This window comes from Streptopelia decaocto, assembly GCF_964273445.1.
Source record: "Streptopelia decaocto genome assembly, chromosome: 3".
Taxonomy (NCBI): Eukaryota; Metazoa; Chordata; class Aves; order Columbiformes; family Columbidae; genus Streptopelia; species Streptopelia decaocto.
This window is the reverse complement of record NC_138656.1, coordinates 90,489,789-90,508,171: the sequence shown is the minus strand read 5'-3', so window position 1 is coordinate 90,508,171 and position 18,383 is coordinate 90,489,789. Positions and strand designations below refer to the sequence as shown.

The window sequence follows — 18,383 nt, the reverse complement described above, 5'->3', positions numbered from 1 at the left end:
ACAAACTTAGGTCTACTGCTTGTAAATGAGAATCTTACAGTGCTGGGTACTATGCCAGGAAATAGTAAATTCCTGATTTTGCACAGCTTGCTTCACACATTTCTGTGCAGTTTAAATTCAAACATGAAACAAGTTGATGCAGTGTATCTAGAGAATTCATACTAAATAACTTGTATAGCAATAACTGCTTCATTTATTCAGCTGATTTCCCAAGTTTCTTTCTTTTTATTGCCTTTAAATAATGCGATCTACAGCATCTTCAGAGTATTACACCAGAAAAATGATGTTACTGATGGTGTAGATGGTAGGTGGTACATATTACTATATGAGTTCTACTGTGGTGCATAGGGCAATCTCCATTCAGTGCAGACTGGCACATTTCAGCTTTTTGACAAGACTCAGGTACAGAGAGAAAATGTTTGAGAAAGATGACTAGGGACTGACACTGAGATCTTAATCTAAAATAATAATCCTTAAAAATAATGTATTCAGTTATGATATGTTCAAATATGAATTTTTAAAATTACCCATTTATATTTAAATGACCTGATTTCTTTTCATTCAGCTGAATATCAGCTTTTCTTATGAATCTCCTAGCTAAATAGGAAATTTCACCACAGATTATTATTCTTTGGTATTACTTGCCCTTAAAAATGAGCTTCAGCAAAATATTGAAATATCTAGTTTTGGCAAAGTTATATTTGGATTTAAAGCCAAACCTTACATTAAGTCTTTATTGCAATGCAAACTGCACCAATATCCCACGTTTGATTTTTTTTTTTTTTTTTGTTATCAAGTTCATCTCCCTTACCCAAAAAGTGTAACTTTGGAGTTTTCTTGCAGGGTCCTATAGGTCCAGCTGGATCAGCAGGTGTGCAGGTATGATAGAAGTTTTCTCTTTAGTATAAAAAACATTAGTTTAAGAAGTTTACAGCAAAAGAAAAATACTCTGAAATCCTAAAAGACCTTTCCTGCTCTTAGGGCCCTAGAGGACCCCCAGGATTACCAGGAACTCCAGGTAGCCCTGGTATTAATGTAAGTGACAGTTCTTTATATATTCAGCAAAAAGCAATGTGTCCCACTTCAATGATTAATGGCCATCAAACTTTACATTTGTTTCTAGGGCACTCCAGGAAGAGATGGAAAGCCAGGACTACCAGGCCCCCCAGGTGATCCGGTACGTATACACAGAAAACCTGTGTATTTGCTTTGGTGCAAATATTTTAAATTTAAAGTAGGCAAGATAACCTAGCAAGTCTAGAAGTCCAACTGATCAGATTAATTTGACTTTTCAATTATTATATCCTTTGGGGTTTGGTTTGGTTTCGTTTGGTTGCTTGTTGGTGGTGGTTTGGTTGGTTTTTTGCTTGATTATATTGCTATATAAATTAAACTTATGTTAATGTATACATGATAAATACCTTTTTTTCAGGTGTTACCGTTTATATATTAGAGTTTGTGCCAGGCTCTGATTTGGCATAGTGTTCCTCAGTCTCAGAAGCAGTTCTGTATAATGCGAGTTTTCGGGAGCATACTTTGATAATTCCTGTTAAGGACTGAAGAGAAAAGTTTGGGGATTCCAAAGCTAATTTTGCTATGCCACAGAAAGACAACATTATTTTTTTATGACATTCTGATAATAGTTAGTCTCTAATGCAAAGAATTCCCTTTAGCACTACTGAAAAGTTAAGTGGCTGGGTTTGAAAACAAAAACATTAAATAAATTCTGATCTTTCGCCACACTTCAGGAGTTCTCATTTCCTCTTGGGTGTGTATTACAGAAATGATTTGTATTTAACAATGTTATGGCATTACAGATTTTGTGAAGTCCAGCACCAAATGATCGAAAATGCCTGCACATGCCTCAGTCCAAACAGTATCCTTAAAGATAAAATTGAGAGTCAGGAGATTCTGATGTTCATATCTGCAAAATCAGCATAAAGGCAGAACTTCCATTGTTATTCCTGCTCCTGTCTGGAGTCCAAACAACTACCTCAGAACTCTCAGAAAGCAAATTTCTCTTTAGGAGAAATACTTAGAGAGGCTTTTATGACAGCAAATGAATCTTTCTAAATTCCCTGAGTGGTTGTTCAATATAAATGAAATATAACAATATAAATAAAACAAATAAAAATCTGTAGATGGTTGCAAGAAAAAAGGCACTGTGCATACAATTATTTGAAAGACCAACTAAGTCTATTATTTAATAATCAAGGAATAAAAGTATAGACTATGCAGAGAAAGCCGGATAATTCAGTGGATTTTAACTGTTCAGTAAAAAATATTGCTTTTCAAAGAATATATAAAATGAATTTAATTCATGAATTAATTTAGTACAAAAAGAATGAGTTAAAGAGTTTTTAGACACAACATGAAGGTTTAGTAATTCACCCAAAGGATGAACTAAAAGAGTCTCTGAATGATTAGCAGTTACCTTTGAGTACTTTGAGAAAGATGTGGCTTTTGAGGAAGCAAGAGATGCTAACAGAAAACATATCTTCAGAAAAGGTGAATAGAGAAGAAACCAGAGGATACTAGGACAGCTGAAAAAAAATGATTACGAGACAGAATTAATTAAAAAAAAATTGTATCTAAGTACCGGTGATATGAATGATGAAGTGCAAACAAAGATGGCATGATTTTGTTAAGAACCACTCATGGAATAAATCAGATTTCCAGCTTTGGAAGTTTAACTTTCTTGGGAAAGTCAGGGAAATAGTCATATTACATATTTTGGCTTCAATAAAACTTTGAGACTGTCCTCGTGATGTTTCTATAAGCACACAAAAATACTCTTGAAGTAATTGCCATATAATTAATGCTTATCAAAAACTATGGATATGGGTGTCTATGAGCAGATTCCTGTCAAATTTGGAAGGAGAGGTCTCTCCCATGCCCGGTTCTTGTCAGTGATTTAATCTGTTTAGGATAAGTAGATATAAACTGCAATTGGACTGGGGTAGATTGTTGGCTTTTTGAAGATATAATCAAAACTTAAAATTCAGAGACAGTCTGAAGCCAGCAAGATCAAACTCAAGACAGATGAGAATAAAGTGCTTAATAAAAAAAAGGATAAAAATTTTTTTAAAGGTACCATAAGTAGAATAGGTCTGGAAGGCACAGTGCACTGTAAACTAAATGTAAGTAAAAAATCCGATGCCACTGTTAAAGAGACAGGTCTAAATGGTAAAACTTACTAAGAGGAGAATTATTGCCTTTTGCTCTCTTGAAGTATTCTCCTCTTTAGAGACAGTATTTTTAAAAGTAAGATATAGCAAGCAGGAGCGAGTCTGGAGAATTAAGACCATTTTAACATTTTTTAGCATATATCACACACTTATTCAGAGTTGAGCATACACGGCTGTGACTCTCCAGTATGTGTGCAGTAAGGCTGGACTTGCTTTACGTACAGAGCAGACGAAGAGCACGGCACAAATGCATCAGGTTTGCTCTCATATCTGCTGTGCCCTGGTAGCTGGATGTTAGGACCCTCTCATACTGAGGGTTATGGGGTTACCATAAAGTGATATTACTGCTAAAATAAGAGCATTAGAAAACAGGACAAACTGGGGGAAGTATGTTTGTGTAGTCCAGCAGAAAGACCAAAAGGTGACATGATAATACCCTACCTATCATAAAATGTTGTCACAAGGGGAAGGGTGAAAATTCAAGCCACATAGGGATGTGTTTGTTGTTTTTAAGGCTTGTTACAGGTTTTTAAGAGCAGGTGACACCATCTGTGTTCAGTTTAACCTTTGTGCAGAGGATGGGTTTCATGCTTTACATAGTTACGTCCTTCAGTTGTGTTAGGTGGCTGTGTCTCAGCCTAGAAAACTTCTCAGCTTGCTTTCAAATGTGATGATGCTACCCTGCAAATATACTCCTGACCACACTTACATTAAATATGTTCAGCAGTGCTTCTCTTGAGCTGGTATTTGACATGCGTTTCTACCAACTGTTTTTCTAATATGCTACAAAAGTGCTTACGTTTTATTTTTATTCTTGAAGATGACAATGAATTAAACAGACTGAACAAAAACAGTAATGTGTCTAATATTGTAGTATGCCCAGGGCTATTTTTGCTTTAGCAATTACAATAAGAAGAAATGAGCATTGGTAATTGAAGAGTCCATTTGTGAGTGAAGATGATGATAACCAATTCAATAGGTTTTTACAGGGAATCTTTAAATAGTTTAATGGCAGCACTTGGAAATCTAAGATATATTGCAGTAGAGTGTAAACCTATTGATTGAGCTTTGAATGAGCTTTTGTAGATTATTGCCAGTATCTGAGCTAGTTTATCGAAGTTAGCTTTGTCATCTCTGCAATTCATGCTACAGTTCACAGTAGAGTCAAAGCCTAGGAGAAATCAGAAGGAAAACAATTGAAGATAATTGGGAGAGAATAGTTTGTGAGACCTTTCAATAGCGATAAGTAGTTGCTGGTTTGCTACAAAAACAAGATCTTATTTTAAAGTGAAATTTACTGTGTTCTGGAGTTATGCTGTTATCCTGACTTAAGAAACTTGATTGAAATTGTGGCAAAGAATTACGTTGTTAGGTTGGATAGACAGTGATATTTCATATTTGAAACCCTGAAGGTTTTTGAGTTTTCACAATAAAATAGCTTCAACCAATATATATGGAATCAGCTATGTGTCTAACAATATCAACTTTAGAAGCAATGAGAACCCATCGGAATTTGTAGTGTTGTGTAAAACATTAACTACAGCTGCTTTGTTTATTTTCAGATTGCACTGCCACTCCTGGGAGACATGGGTGCTATACTGAAGGTAAATATTTTCGGAGGTTAAATATCTTTGTTTATTATAAGCATGCTTTTTAAACAAAAAATATGCACTTGAAAGCTTCTACAGGTTCTATTCTGACCTACTTGGCTAGCCTAAAATAACGAGGTTTTGTTGATTTGTGTTTTTAAAAAATAATCAAGAGGTGTGTCTTATAGAGATTTTACAAAACAGTGTTTGAATGGTGCATGAGGGACTAGCCAGCAAGTGCCTGTACAACACATCCTGTTCACAGTGTGAATTGCTACAAGTATACCCCACTCTCTGCTTCACTTTGTAGCATTAATGTTGGTAATATACTGAATGGGAAAAATAGTCTAGAATTTCTAAAGTATTATTTTGGAAAACATTTGAAGTGATCTTCTGTATTCTCAAATGAAAAGTGTGCTCGGGAGGATTTCAATATGAAAAGCACACATCATTTCTGAGGAGAGAGATTATCCTATTCTACTGTCTTTTATTAATATATGTACTGAGAGTTTATTGACTTTCTTGTTCTCAAATTTGATTTCTTTTAGGTCTATCTTTGAACTTTTCCCTTGTTCTTTCTTTTTGTAATTGTCTTTTCTTTCTCCTGTACATGCTCTTCTACCTCTTTGTCAATTTTCTCTCTTACTGATTCTTTATGCTTCATTCTTCACTTCTCTGTGTTTTGTGGTTAGCACTTATATAAGGTTGTCATGTAGCTGGAAAATGCTTCTCTCAACAAAGCAGGAAACATTTACTTTAAAATAACTATAGATTTGAAGCTGGCAAGAGTAACAAGTAACATTTATGAGTCCTCTCAAAATGAAGGTAAATATTTGCTAGCATGGTTCAAGTACAGTGTGTGAGAGATGGGGAAGGGAACAAGGAAGAATATCTGAACAGGTATGTTGTGTAGAAGAGAGAAAGGACTGAAGGGGTAAAATGAAGGGAAGGTCACAAAGTCAGAAAGGAGATCGTCTGCAGAGATCTGACTAGTGCCCATTTCACAAAAATGGTTATTTATCACTTTGCTTTGTTTCTGTTCCTCAGGGTGATCCTGGCACAAGAGGTCCTCCAGGCATCCCTGGTAGAGAAGGGCCCAAGGTAAGTTTTGAAGAGAGCGCCTTACATTGTTTCACTGCTTGTTAAAACTAAAAGGCCAGACTCTCACCTCTGACAGTCTGGACTTTTTTTGTTTGATCCCTATCGCTATAGCATCTGAGCAGCCTAAAGGTACAAACCATTTTTACAGTTCAGCTCCCTTCCCATGTCAGTTTGCCTTTCCCAAAAGTGAGTGAAATAGCCCGTGCTGAATCCCAAGCCAGGGCTGCTCCTCTGTGCCTTGTGTCAGCTAAAGCTAGCTCAGATTCCACTGTCCAGTATTGCATTGCCATCTATAGGCCCATTTTAGATGAGTCAGTCACGCAAGAATCCCGTGGTGAAGAAGCAAATTTCCTGCATCTCCCATGAGTGTGCACCAGCTGGACCACCCTGTGCCTTTGCACCGTGTTCCCATGGGAGTAAAGCAGCTGTTTCTCTGGGACTCAAAGTTTCATTGACGTCCATCAAACTTTTCTTTCACTGCAACTGGATCAAATGTCATGTGGTTTGGCGTACAGATATCTCCTATAGTTGAACGTAATTCCATGGAAGTGTACTTTCTCCATTTGGACAAGTATTTAAGGTCTTTGGTAGTAATAAGATGTCTCCATCAGGCCTTTTAGCTAATTTGCCTACTAGGTAAAAAACACTTACTTCCTTTTTATTTATTTTAAAGTATATTTTAAAGCTTTCAGGTTTTTCTTTTGTTTTAGGCACTATAACTGTAAGGGCTTCGTGCTAGTATATATTAAATATGGGTCATAAAATGTTCTACAGAGCATGAAATTCATTGTTCTCTAATAAAATGTATTTGTTTGAATGTTATGTTTTCATAGGGAAGTAAAGGCGAACGTGGATTTCCTGGGCTTGCTGGAGAGAAGGGCGATGAGGTAAAATTACTTCATTTCCATAGTAGTTGCATTCTTATCTGAACCTGAATAAAGATCTAGACTGAGAATGAAATGCACAGAATGTTATTCAGTTTTTTTAAACTGTTGATATAGTCATGTAGTGCTATAAATAGCCCTCGATTCTGATTTTTTTCTGAGGATTTTTGCTCATTTGTATATTTTAAAGCCTCATATACATTTAAATGCCAATTTTGAAGAGTGTAGGCTAGAGCAATAAATAGGCAAATGCCAAATATTTTCCCAAAATACTTCATGTTTTATAACGCATTTGCTTTAATAATGTTAGTTCACCTTTAGAATTCACTTTCAAAAACATTCCATTAGGCAAATACTCTGATGGGAATGGTCATAGCAACAATTACTGTTATGTGGAAGCTGGAAAATGTTTGAAGAGACTGAATTTAAAATATTTACAGTATTTATATCATATAATGCATTCTTAGAGTTATTTTTATGTCATTATGGAGAAGAAAAAAAGGCCACGTGATTTGTGGTGCTGAATCCAAAATAGTTGCTATGGCTAGCTTTCATTTTAAATGGAAATCCTTGCAGTTAACAGTTCAAGAGCAGTCAAAAAAATAAGTCACTGAAGAAGAAGCTGTGAAGAAGATGAATCTAAGCAAATAAATGAATTTCCTAGCAACTTTAGCTGACTGAAGGCATTAAAATAAGTAGGCTATTATGAAATATTTTGTGAATACTCCAAAATCCCAAAATACTTAACTGACACTGTTAAATATGTACTACTCTCTTGTAATTTGTAAATTTCTGGCTACAAGAGATAGCACCTGGAAAATATGACAAGAATTTAGAGTTTATTGATTGAGGGTTTCATAATACTTTATGAACATTTTACATTTCTTTGGCACTAAAGCCATAATATAGTAAGAATTTTCAAACAGTGGTAGAATGAGAATAATTTTTTAAAAATTCTCTGTTCATCAGGATCCTTGTCTTCCAGATGTAAAATTATATGAGGGAAAAAAAAGATGCAGTAAAAGCATTAGATATGTATTCCTGCAACTGCGTTTCCCCACAATTTAACAGATTGTCAGTCTAAAGTATCATGTTTATTTTCCCTCTTGTTTTCACATAATCTACAGAGCTCATTATGTCTTTGCTTCTTAAAAGCAGGTACCTCCTGAGTCTAGATTTGGAATTTATACCCTAAAAGGATAGGGCAGCCATAAGCAAAGCCCAAGCAGAAATTTACTTGAAAAATAAATGGGAAAAGTAACACATCCTTCCTGTGCCCTATAAGGTACCTCTGCAATTCAACCGCAGCAGTCTGAGACATTGATGAAACAGTTTCAACAATTCAGTTACTATTTAACTGCTGAGAATGGAGAGATATTAGAGGCAATTAAGAAGGTGATAAGGAAAAGGCAAGATTATAACTGACAGTTAGGGATTTTTTAAAGGAGTCTAGAGTAAATTAATTCTAATTTTTTTTAATCGATTCAGTGGGGTGCTGTGCTGTAAGTTAGCTATTCACATGCTGCTTCGCTGTTTGATAGCTGGTTAGCTGCTTTAGCTCTTGTATTTTCAGTGTCTAGCAGCAGTTTTTCATTATGACATTATGAGGGTGCAAGTGAATTTATTTTCAGAAACACATATGAAAGAGTTTACAGAGCTTGAAAGTCACCCTTTTTACAAATGTACAAATTTTAAAAGAATACCTTTATTTTCTTTTTTATGCTTTGCATAGCATGGGAGTGAGAAGAGAGACCGAGAAGCCCACTGGAATTTCTTTGAAATACGTTTATTAACTTCCATGTGCTTTTGAATAGCCCTTTAAGCTTTGTTGAAGCTTAGTTCTCTTCCTTTTCAAAACATTCATTTTTTTCAGGGGAGGATTTTTCTATTTTTCTGATATCAGTAATAAGAATTACAGAAAATGTTCCTTTGGCTTCATATTCATTTTTCAGGTGGCTGTACCATCAGAGTAATCCCAAAAGATCAAAGAACATGTTAGCAGTTGGATTGACACCCTGAAAAGCTGCAGAGGTGCATCCATATCCTCTGTGTGTAGGAGCAAGAATGGGAAATCAACGTCTCTCTCCATCTCCACATCTTTCCTGATTTATTTCTATCTGGATTTTTTTCCCCTCAGTCTCTCTCTCAGAGCCCCTGTTTCAGGCCTCCTCACCTCTGTGGTTTTCTAGACTACCCCCCTTAGCCAAGCCTTCCTAAACACTGAATGTAACATGAGAAATATGGCATTTCTGAGGTGATTCCTCTTGTTAGAGGATAGGCACCCTGTGCAGATAACATGAATCACTTCTGAGAGGGACCTATTTCCCTTCTTGGATTATAGAGAGAATGAAGAGCTATTAGCTGTCATTAGTATTTGAGTTTGACATGTCTAATATTGCATCTAAACCTGGTGTGGCAAAGACTTCAGTGACGTGCAGGCTCGTCTCAAATCCTACCTGTATCCACTGTAGTAAGTTGCACACCTCTATAGTTTAGTGAGTGTATACCAGTATACATTGTTTTCCAAGCAATCAAATAGAATAAGAGCAGGAAAGCAGGTCATTAAATACAATTTAAAACATTGTGTTCTTTTATCAAAAAAGCAAAATCTATAAATCGGGTAGAAATCATCATTGCATTTAGATAGCATCCAGTAACATTGGTAAGTCTGAACAGATGTCTTCTCTTCTCACCAACCAAACAAAAAACACACCACACTTTTACTGATGGAAAATTAATCTCGAAGGAAAAACCCAGATGTCATGTTCTTATCTGCACAATAAAAGCCAAAAAGATATGCAGGACATAAGCTAACAGTGTGAAATGCTGAAGGACAAATCTTTATCAGTCAAGCAAGAAATTGTCTCCAAACTTGTTCAATGACAATCTCTTCCCTGCATGGTGGTTTGTTTGTTTGTTTTTTTCGTTCCTGAAAATAATGCCAACAGTTTAGATGAAAATGCATTTTACTATGGTCCCAATACTACTGGATACACTGAATATATAATAAGTAGGTTTTGAGGTCTGAGAAAGGAAACAGACATATGCTCTTTTAATTTCCAGGGCCTTCAAGGTGCTCCTGGACTGCCAGGTGTGCCAGGACCCAGTGGACCATCTGTGAGTGTGGGGGGTCACCTCTAATCTAATCTGTCTCTGCAGAGGTTGCTATAAATATCTAGTAAAACTTCGCATTCTTTGTTTCTTGTCCTTTCTTTTGGCTTTTAAGAGAGTAATAATAAAATCTTACCTCTGCTGGCTCTAATAAAATAAACTATGTTGTAAGTTGATGTTACTGAAAATACTGTCATTGTCTGGGATCAAAGTTTATATAACTTAAATGGGTTTGGAGTTTTGGTATTACTAGAAACTCTGTGAGTTTACATGATTTATGATGTGCAAACTTGCAGTTTATTATGTATTTTTACCCAAGTTACAGTAATAATGTTAGTAATAAAATCTAAAAATAATTCCAGCTAGACAATCTGAACACATTTAATGCTCAAAACAAGTAACCACTTGGTTTCACAATAAATAAAAGCTATGGGAATAAGTTGACAATATTTTAAGTCACCGAAAAATATAATTTAAAATGTTGGTATTTCTGGGGAAACTCCTCTTGGAAATGTTTTTAAATTTTATTTTCTACATACTGGATGGGATCATATTAATTAGGATGATCATTATTCATTCCTAGGTTGATGACAGTAGTACTGCTTCCCTTCTTTCAAAAATTGTAACATGTTTAGGAAGTTTAATGTGTAATGTGTAAACTGGCATTTTAGCAGTAAAGCATAATTCTTAGCAGGATCCAGAGGTCAATACATTTAGTCTGCCAAGGTGAAAATGCAACCACAAACACAGGTTTTACCCTTCAAAGGGCTTATCAAAAGGACACAGCTGTTGTATCAAACAGAAGAGAAATATTTAAAACTGGAGGAGAAGCATGATTATGTTTAAATGACCTTCAAAACTACGGGTTTTAAAAAGTAAACTGCAATGGCAAATTACTGTATTTCATTGTTTCTTAACTAATATATATACTGTGTTGTGCAGGGAGTCACAGGAAGACCTGGACACCCTGGTCCAGCAGGGTCAAAAGGCGAAAAGGTATCATGTCTTTTTAGTCTTGGTAAATATCTGTGAAAGTTTTGCAATTCCATTGCGCTCCTTTGTTTTAGGGTTTTTTAACATAGAATGCAAATATGAACTAGATGTACATTTTCAAACAATTTTTTATTTGTGTCTTAATATAAGTACTTTCCTTATATAATGCCCTACAAATGGATTTATATTTTGAAGCATAGTCCTTGTGTATGTAAGTTGCAGAGAATGTTCTTTAAGTATGACATATTAGATAAAATGTAGGAAATGGAAAATACTTTTGTGAAATAGTACATGACTAGTTACTACTTGCTCTGCTTCTCATTCTTTTACCAGTATTTTAGTCAAAAGTAATTGCATACTTTCCAAGTGCATCACAGGTACTGAAAGTTATTGAGTACAAGTTACTCTGCAAAAAAGTGTAAGCTTCCTTTATACTTGATTAAAAGTGTTATAGCAGTGCTTTTTATCAATGTTTTATGTGCTCTTTTATCAGGCATTTGATATTATCTGTTATAGCTAAGAGGTCAAATTTATTTCTTGGGCACCTATGATCAGTGAAATACAGCAGCCACAATCTGTGTTTGCTGCAAAACACTTTCTGGGGCAAGTTCTCCATTTTGTATATGAATACAGTTTTCTGAAGTGTGTTTTGGCTTTAGCCTGAAATTTTCCAGGCATAGTGCTAGGACAAAAGGAAATGGCCTCAAGTTTGTGCCAGGGGAGGTTGCATTGGATATTAGGATATTAGGAAAAATGTATTCACCAACAGGGTTGTCAGGCATTGGAACAGGCTGCCCAGGGAGTGGTTGAGCCACCATCCCTGGAGGTGTTTAAAAGACTCAATTAGGTTCTTAGGGACAGGGTTTTGTGACAGAGTTAAGTTATGATTGGACTCAATGATCTTGAAGGTCTGTTCCAATCAAAATTATTTTATGATTCTAAAATAATATACAAAACATTAAATGAATGTTAAATTTTATCTGCCAGTTGCTCATAAATTTATATTAACAACTCTTTTTTTTTTTTCTTCCTCTCCCTCCTGGTATTCTTGAAGTGTTTCCCAACCCAGGTTACCACTACTGTTTTGCACAAGGAAGTTACTACACATAAAGCATCAAGTAACTAACAAAACAAAAAAATAGTATAAAGCAATGATTAATAATTTGCCTAAAGCTTAAGCAGGAACTGGGCAGGAGAATTTGTTCTTGACATTACCAGCTCGCACTGACTCTGTCTCTTGTTTATTGTCATTACGGTCATTATAGCTTGGGTATGGAATAGATCTGGACATCAGTTACAGTAAATGAATTATATGAATCTCTTGCTGTACTAGGGTAGTGAAGGTTCTCCTGGGAAACCTGGACCACCTGGACCTCCGGTGAGACATCTTGTTTCATATTTTGGATGTTATATTAGGAAATATATACCTATGAATAAAATATAATGTAATATAAAGAACTGGCTGTCTGTCTAACACCTATTAATAGTAGAGGAAGATAACAATGTCTTTTTGCAAAAGTTCACCATATTGCTTTTTTTGCTTGTGAATCATTGCTAAATTCAGATCACTAAAGCCAGCCTAGAAACTTGATCAAATGAGTTACTCTAATAACATTGGCTACCAAGGCTAATTTAGGCATCTTGAGCACCTGAGATCAGAGTACTCCAGAATCACACAAACTAAGGAAAGTCCATGGAGCTCAATGAACTCCAAATTAACTGAAACCATAGCCTAATGATCTCTGCCTACTCAGCCAAAACTATAACCTGCTTCTAGCCTTACTCCAGGAAAATTCATTCTCTTCTGCCCCAAACCTAACCCTGGAGATGACCCTCCATCTAGCTTGGAGGACTGAACATTTTTCAGTCCTTGCTCAACAGTTCTATATATTCAAGCTATATCCCTAGCCCAGGAAATTCTCTCAAGCAACAGCTCATTTTGAATAAGGACATATTAAGAATCTCAGAAACGTGGCATAAGGATACCCATGAGAAGAACTCTAGCAGGGTACGAGTTCCATAGTAGTGACAGAATAACTAGCTACATCTGTCACTTTCTGTTGCAGCACGAGCTTTCTGCCACACTCAGGATTTAGCCATTAAATAAATCTAAGAGCAATAATAAAATAAAATTTACTGTGTATTTGTGTTATTTTTGTGTGTGATGAGAGTAGAAATTTTAAGAGTTTTTAGAATCTCAGACAATTTGGTGCTGGAAGCACATTGCAGTTTCTTTGAGTTGAGAAGCCTGCCTGCACCTTTTTGGTTTTCATTTTAGTCATTTTACATATATGTTTTGTAGACATTGGTACAGGAAGAATGGCTAACATCTCTATTTGCTAATTCCACTTTAAATATTAACTGACTTCAATTAGAAAAAAATCTAGATATCTTTTCAGAACAATAATTTAATTCATTCATAAATTGAATGCATTTATGTAATCTGAGCTATTTGTAGTTTATAAATCATCGGGCCTAACATAAGCTGGCAATTCAGCCACTGAGTTTTATGAAAGAAACAGCTTTCTTTGGAATTCTTTACTGTCTTAGAAGTGAAACGTGAGTATTAATTTAGAGTTACAGTTCAAGCCTTCATGTTCTCAAAGCACTTCAGTCTTAACATTAGATGCTTCCCAGTTTTCAGTTTAGCATAAATTTTCAAAAGGGCATGAAAGTAAAATGCCTGTGCCCTTCTTTGCTCATATCAATTGACCAACCACTCATAAATATTATACCAGAGTATAAAAATGTAACATACACTGAGATTTACAGGTTTCTGGTTTCATAATTCAGGAAAAGTCCCAAGCTGCACTGCTATGCAACTTAAATTCTTACTCAAATGTCTGCAATCTTTGAAAAATTGATCCAGAATGAAAATGATACCACAGCTTTGCTAAGCTATGAGACTTGAACAGCTCAAGAATTCTGCATTTATACTTCATAGTTGTGACATTTACTTGTTTTTTATGTTTTAAAGGGTATGCCTTACAACGAAAGAAATGGAATGAGCAGCTTATATAAACTCCAGGTATTTCACTTTGATGTTAATCTTTTTTCAATTAATGCCTAATTTTGACCCAACTGAACTTTTAAACTTGCTCTTACAGGGAGGTGTGAGTGTTGCTAGTTATCCAGGTCCACCAGGACCTCCGGTAAGTATTTAATAGGAACATAATTTCTAATAGTTAATCAACATATTAGCAGAGGGATTGGTTAGTTCCATGCAGTTTTGGTGAGTGGCGTGGAATTTCATTTTTATGTGTGAACGACAGAAAATATAAGGATATGCTGTATATATATATATATATATATATAGCTATATAGTAAATTATAAAGTATGTGATTTTACATGTTTATCAAGCACTTTAGCCCATTTTGGAGAGTAGTTTATTTTGATTTAATTATTTCACACTAAGACTATACTAAATAGCAAGTAAAGGCTGCAAAAATGTTTCAGAATTTGGTATTGTACTCTTCAGTGAAAGTATCCTAATCTGAAAACATATAATATAATCTTTACAGTTAGTGATGGCATAGTTTTGTAGTGAATTAAATTTGGTGCTGTAAATGAGAAGCTCAAGCATTCTGATCCCAGTTCTGTCACTGATATACTGTGTGTAGCTACAGTGCAGAACAATATATAAAACTGAGAATTATATAGTGTCAGTAATACAGGGCTGGTTTCTTTCCATACTGCACAGTGCAGATGCAGCACCTTGCAGCTGGACACTGTTGCTTTGGTTCTGTGGAGCCAAAGCTGCTGTGAGTTAGGTCCTCCTCCTTGTTGGTGTCATAGTCAGCTGCTGCTGTTTTAAGGTGACTGCCATTTTGGCAGCCTTGTCAAACTGTTGTAGTCATCAGTGAGGATTTCGTCCTTAGGTTATGTGCTGTTTGTGGTTATGGACTCACACCAGACCACAGAGCTGTCTCTCTGTATATATTCTGGAATAGCAAAACAAAGCCTGAATATTAGTGAGATTTTATACAGAATTAACCAGCTGAAAGGGCTGGATTTAATACTAATTCTAAAGGCACTGCGTTACTGATTACAGTGCAGTAATCCAAGAAAAATAGCATGCTGTTGTGTAATTCCTTTTTTTAAATGTGTTTCTGCTGCTTCATCGCTTTGCAGGGTCCAAAAGGAGATCCTGGCACAGTGGTATGTATATATTTTTTGGTCATGATAGAGATTCCCCCATTAGTTTAACAGATGATCCTAATCACAAGAGTGGAGTAGTCTATTAATGTACTTTAGCAGTAGCTTACATCCTGCAGAATTAGTATACTGGAAAAACCTTTTCAATTGCCAGGCTTGCAATTTCAGATAAAAAGTTCTAAGCGATAATATAATGAATGAATATAGTATTAACTCCTGTGGATTCATCTCTGCTGAGCTGTCCCTGGGTATATTTAAAAATAGAGAATGTGTACTGTAAGAAATAAAGTCCTCACTTGGTACAGGCCTATGAGAAATAAACATAGAAAATACCTTAAGATCTAATAGGCTGTTCTCAAAATTAAATTTGAAACTGATGAGGGAGAAGGGACAACGTGCTACATCATGCTAACTAGTAACAACTAGAAATTGATATTTTCATTTTAAATGGCATGGTAAGTTTAACTGAGAATTGCTGAAGTACTGGAATTGTTGTCTGTAGTTTAAATCTCTGTGGTAAATGATCTGTCTATTTTCTTCAAAAAGAAAATATAATTACTTAAAGGGCCTCCCCACTCTACGCGTTAAACTGATTTCTCCAGTGTTTTCTGGTTTTCAACTTGAAAACTGACAGAGGGACCTAGTCTGTGTGTCCCTCGCTGCGGAGTAAGATTTGTTTAGGCAACAGAGCTCTCTTCTGAAATGATATGTCTGGAAAGCCACACAGAATTGCTTGGAGGTTGGTTCTCTGGTTGACAGCGTGTGCTCACATCCTGGGGCTCCACCACCCAGAGGTGGTTTAGAGCTGACCTTGGCTTGTAAGAACACTGGAGGGAGCCTTCTGCATTATGTTCTTCGTCAAAATTAAAACCAGTAATCCAAATATTCAGTGCCTTTGGGCAAAGCTTTATTTGCAAATCACTAAAACAGTGCATAACAAAATCTGTTCACATAATAACTGGTTAGCTGTTATACTAATCTCAAGTTAAACAACCTGCTGTTGCTTGCTGTTCAGTGGTTCTCTTGTAGAGCACAGAAATTCTAATCTATGCAATCCTTCTTAATTAAAAAAATAAATCAGGGGGACCCAGGACCAATGGGATTGCCAGGACTGGAAGGACTCCCAGGGGAAAAGGTAGGACTCTTAAAAAAAGAAGTTATGGCTTCTTATTGTCAACTATCTGCAACTAAATGTTTTATGAAACTGTGTTTGAATTTTTTTGTGAAAGTTAATGTTACTGTGTGAAAAAATATTTGTATATTTATCTGTATTTCCTTGTTTTACTTTACTGTGACTCTAAATCATACTCACCCAACACAAAATTTCATATTCTTCCAAAGAAAAATGAATGTAGGAGGTCTTGTAGTATTTTCTTAACTTGATAGAATATTACTATATACTATATTGTACATAATATATATTCTATGTAACTGTATTACTTGATAATAAGTATAGTCACTAGTTCTGTATTGAACATTGTCTTATGTTTACAATCTGTTTTGTTCTTAAAAAAAAAAAAGACAAAAAGACCAAAAAACCCAAAAAAAACCAAACAAAAGAACACCACCACAAAAAAACTTTCAAGTGAGTGTAAAAATACAGGAAAGGGTAGAAATAGAGAGAGAAATATAGCCTGGTTCCCTACAGTTCCTGTTGTATTGCATTAAGGTGAAAATCTCCATTCTCAGTCTGTTGCTCATTATTCTAAAAATGCCCCCTTGTTTCTGTTTCACTTTTCCTGCACTCTGTACTGCCTGTATGTATGATACCCGTATGACAGCACATCCTGAGCTGTATCATATTCTCCAGCTCATTCCTATAGTTCACGTCTGCTTTCCAGTGCTCGGAAATGGTCCTTTCCTTCAGCTGGTTGCATGTTTCAACCTTTCACTTACTAGTTGTGGAAGCTGTTATGATTTTAGACAAAAGCTTGTCATGAAATGCTAAAAATGTCAAGATTTTGGTATTCATATCTAAATATAGCAAAGCACAAAATATTCAGCAGGGAAATGAAAAGGTCTGAAAATATTTTTTCTGTCACTGAGAACACTTTGATTTTACCCATACTTTTAAGAAATAAAGAATACCTTTTTTTTTTTTTGCAAAATTGAATATTTATACAGCCTTTTCAAATTACATTCAGTGATTTTGTACAAAAATATATCTTTCATCAAAACATATTATTCATCAAAAAGCAATGTAAATTAAGTTTCTCCTTCAATATCACTGTGCATTACTCCTACTTGTGCAGAGAGTGGGGAGTAACAAGATATAAGTAGGTGTCTGCACTAGATTTTTAAATTACATGAGATGATTCTTGCTCTGGAAGATTACAATTTACAAGCAATTAAGGACTAGTCTGATTTCAAAATGAGCAAACACGGGGAGATATTATAGATCTAATTGAGACGCAGTGGGGACAAGAAATAAATAAAGGGAGTAAGCAAGGGAGCAGACCATATAAACAAGCTAAGTGAGTGACTGGCCCTTTCCCAAAGTGAAATACCCTTTCCTTAACTAAATTTGGTCAAAGCTCCACACTCCTGGTGCAAAGAAATGAACAGAATCTAAGAGTCTGCTTGCTAGTCCCAACAGTACAGTGCATGCTGTTTTTTAATTTAGAGCTATTAGGTACATCTGTGTAGCAGAATGCCATCTTCCACAGACAAAGTTGGCTGTCATTTCATGGTAATTTCATGAAGTGCCTTAAGAACTTTGCATCTTTGGGGTAAAATGTCCCTTCCCTCAGCTGTGTTGGCACTGTGGCTTGTGCAGCTGTGCTCTGATCACATCACCGAATGGACCAGAATAACCATGAAAAGGAAAAAAGCTGCAAGGGAACTGTTGGGAATTTCTGGCTTCACTATAATAGCCAGTGTGTGAGGAAAACACCATGGCTACAGGTGCCGTGGGGTACCATGGGGACAGTGCAGCACTCCAGCCAACATACCCTGCTACAGACCCACAGTGCTCCAGTGTTCCCGAGGAGCACATCGTGTTCCTCACTGCAGAGGGAACTTGCATTAAGTGACTTCTCTAAGTCTCCAGATTGAACAGTGGCCTGTAAGCAAGCTTCTCTATCCAGAAACAAGGTCAGACATTTAACTTGTCATCTGTCTACACTTTGTATAATGGAGTTAAGTGTTTCTAACTACCAGCATTTTCACAGTGTTACCTGAACAAAATGTTGAGAAGGAGATAAATCAGCTTTAGGTGTAAGAACAGAAACCAGAAATCCCAGCATCTCCTGAGGCTGTTCTGCAGAACAGAATGTGGCTCTATTGATGTAGGCACAGCGTTTGCAAAACAGGGTAAACCCACCTCACATAAATATTCTCCTGTTAGTATGGCTTTAACTGT

At 35.9% G+C, this 18,383-nt stretch overlaps 1 protein-coding gene across 1 annotated transcript in view; it reads left to right on the top strand.

Annotated features, from left to right (window-relative positions):
- The window catches only part of COL19A1 (collagen type XIX alpha 1 chain), a gene marked incomplete at both ends in the record, with an annotated part of 187,590 nt that overhangs the window by 148,852 nt on the left and 20,355 nt on the right, over positions 1 to 18,383 (top strand). The window contains 13 exons of the mRNA XM_082048168.1: positions 844 to 879; positions 982 to 1,035; positions 1,124 to 1,177; positions 4,751 to 4,792; positions 5,825 to 5,878; positions 6,712 to 6,765; positions 9,826 to 9,879; positions 10,816 to 10,869; positions 12,200 to 12,244; positions 13,844 to 13,894; positions 13,974 to 14,018; positions 14,999 to 15,025; positions 16,104 to 16,157. Coding sequence (XP_081904294.1) covers positions 844 to 879; positions 982 to 1,035; positions 1,124 to 1,177; positions 4,751 to 4,792; positions 5,825 to 5,878; positions 6,712 to 6,765; positions 9,826 to 9,879; positions 10,816 to 10,869; positions 12,200 to 12,244; positions 13,844 to 13,894; positions 13,974 to 14,018; positions 14,999 to 15,025; positions 16,104 to 16,157 — 624 coding nt within the window. The remainder of the gene's footprint in view (positions 1 to 843; positions 880 to 981; positions 1,036 to 1,123; positions 1,178 to 4,750; positions 4,793 to 5,824; positions 5,879 to 6,711; positions 6,766 to 9,825; positions 9,880 to 10,815; positions 10,870 to 12,199; positions 12,245 to 13,843; positions 13,895 to 13,973; positions 14,019 to 14,998; positions 15,026 to 16,103; positions 16,158 to 18,383) is intronic.